Source organism: Mizuhopecten yessoensis, unplaced genomic scaffold (genome assembly GCF_002113885.1).
Source record: "Mizuhopecten yessoensis strain PY_sf001 unplaced genomic scaffold, ASM211388v2 hete_36123386, whole genome shotgun sequence".
NCBI lineage: Eukaryota > Metazoa > Mollusca > Bivalvia > Pectinida > Pectinidae > Mizuhopecten > Mizuhopecten yessoensis.
The window spans coordinates 1-2393 of record NW_018484309.1 but is presented as its reverse complement, the minus strand read 5'-3'; the positions used below and the strand labels follow the sequence as shown (position 1 = coordinate 2393).

Here is a 2393-nt window from a genome sequence, read left to right as displayed (position 1 = left end):
TGAGGACGTGCCATTATAAGTTTTTACGTAAATTTACATGTCAGGCGGTGTCGATGAAGCAGAAGACGATGCTCTTCCGGTACATCTGGTCTCATTCTCCGTGTACTTTTTCAAAGTTCTTCATATAAAAAAATAATAATCATATTTTGCCCTAGTTTTATCGATTTTGAGTTCGAATAACGGTTTTGTTGACGTTCTTTATGTACTTATGTGTTGCAGAATGTAAAGCAATCTTTCAAATGTTTGACATTGACGGGGACGGTCAGCTAACAGAGGAGGAGATAATGAAAGGATATCATATGTTTGATATGAATCCGACGGAGGAAGATATAAAACAGACAATGAAAGACCTCGATATCGATGGTAAGGATATTTAATATCAGTTGTTGTATATTCAGTTAAAAGAAGATTGTCGATCCTTCAAAATATCATTGAACAAGTTAGGCCAACAAAACGTATGTATGTTTCAGGTAAAATGACTGACAAAAGGGTTGGTCTGTCATGATTTATTTTCATTATATTTTGTTTTTCTTTACCTTGAGTGGGGGCTAATTTAAAAAAATTACCAATATAACCAAATATAGATATAGAATAATTAAGACCAATTGCATTCATTTTTATTATATTTTTAGGTCCCTTAAATAATAATATGGGATTTAAATTTGGTTCTGATACCTGCTTATGATATACAGAGGTGTTATATAGACGCTTACGTTGTGTGTTTTTTTGCGTGTTCAAACGGGACGTTTGATAGCATGCAAGTGAGAGAAAATTGTTAGTGTCGGAAGGTAAAACTAGGATCGGTCGGGGTACATGAAACATAACTTTTTTGCCTCATGTCTGTCAGTAGTCATTGTGTGTGAAACAACAGATTTACTCGGCAGTACGCATACTATCACATCAATTTCAATAGCAAATAACCCTGAAACCTCACCCCTCCCTACTAGGCATCACAATCTTTGACCAGTGTATCTGATACATCAGAAACACTCATTTCAACCATCCTCGATACTCCAGGGGTTAAGCTCACTTATGCTTTCTGCACCCCTTAAATCTGTAATGACAAAATCGAAGGTTCAGGTTGCACCTTGTGGATGAGCGTCCTTAAATGATCTTAGTGGTTTATAGGACGTTAAACAAAACAAAACCAAATTGTGGATGAGACGACGAAGATTAGTGTGATCATTTGGTGTATATCAGAAGAATCCCGCAACAGCGTAACGGTAAAATTGACAGGCTTTGATGTAGGGTGTCGAAGTTGCACCACGCTGAACATTGTTTTTAAAACATATAATATATAAACGGTTCAGGCACTCTGCCAGGTCGCTCTTGTGTGATTTCCTCAAAATTAGTTGTTATTCTGTTTTTGAGTCCGTGTGGGAAGTTAATCTTTTGATAGACGATAAATACGATAGACGACACGATCAAGTTAAAGAGTCACACAGCAAACATTTCTGCACGCGAAAATTACCAATTTTACAGTAAGTCGGCACACTGAAACTTTTGGGCTTCTATTACAATAACACGTACAGCTAAATTTCACTTATTTCTTTTACAGAATCAGGAACAATCGATTATGACGAGTTTAAGAGTTTAATGTGGAAAATTGACCAGGACGAGGAACGGGACAACGTGGCTCAGGCATTCCGAAAATTCGATCGGCGCCGGAGAGGCTACCTAGACAAGAGGCAATTTAGTTCCGTACTTAACGCCGCCATTAAAGGCGAATCAGGTGAAAAATTCAGTAAAGAGGACGTCGACAAGTTCTTCAAAGTTGTGGACACCGATAATAACGGCAAGATTGATCTAGAAGGTAAAAGTCATTAAATGAATTCTGCCAAATGTATGTGTATTTGGGCCATATTAATTTAATGTGTACTGACAAAGTGGAAATGTAAGCTTACTTTTGAGATACCTCAAGCCTAGTTAGCTTTCTTTAGAGATACCTCAGGCCTGTTTAGCTTACTTGAGAGATACCTCTAGCCTAGTTAGCTTTATCTGGATTTAGAGATACCTATAGCCAAGTTAGCTTATTTAAGAGATACCTCAAGCCTGGTTAGCTTATTTTAGAGATACCTCAGGCCTGGTAAGCTTACTTTAGAGATACCTCAGACCAGATTAGCTTACTTTAGAGATACATCAAGCCTGGTTAGCTTAATGTAGAGATACCTCAAGCCTAGTTAGCTTACTTGATAGATATCTCAGGCCATGTTAGATACATCAGGCCTAATTATCTTTCTTAATAGATACCTATAGCCTAGTTAGCTTACTTAAAGATACTTAAAGTCTGGTAAGCTTACTGTAGAGATACCTCGAGCCTGGTTAGCTTACTTTAAAGTGGATCAAGCCTGGTTAGCTTACTGTAGAGATACCTCAGTCCTGGTAAGCTTACT

General features: G+C 37.5%; 1 protein-coding gene across 1 annotated transcript; it reads left to right on the top strand.

The window, feature by feature from the left end:
- Nucleotides 1-219: 219 nt before the first annotated feature.
- LOC110444439 (troponin C, skeletal muscle-like) lies at nt 220-1813 on the top strand (the record flags this gene model as incomplete). Its single annotated transcript, XM_021488817.1, has 2 exons — nt 220-363; nt 1559-1813. Coding segments are annotated over 2 exons (399 nt in total), but the record flags the coding sequence as incomplete, so codon positions are not given.
- Between the last annotated feature and the right edge of the window lie 580 nt (nt 1814-2393).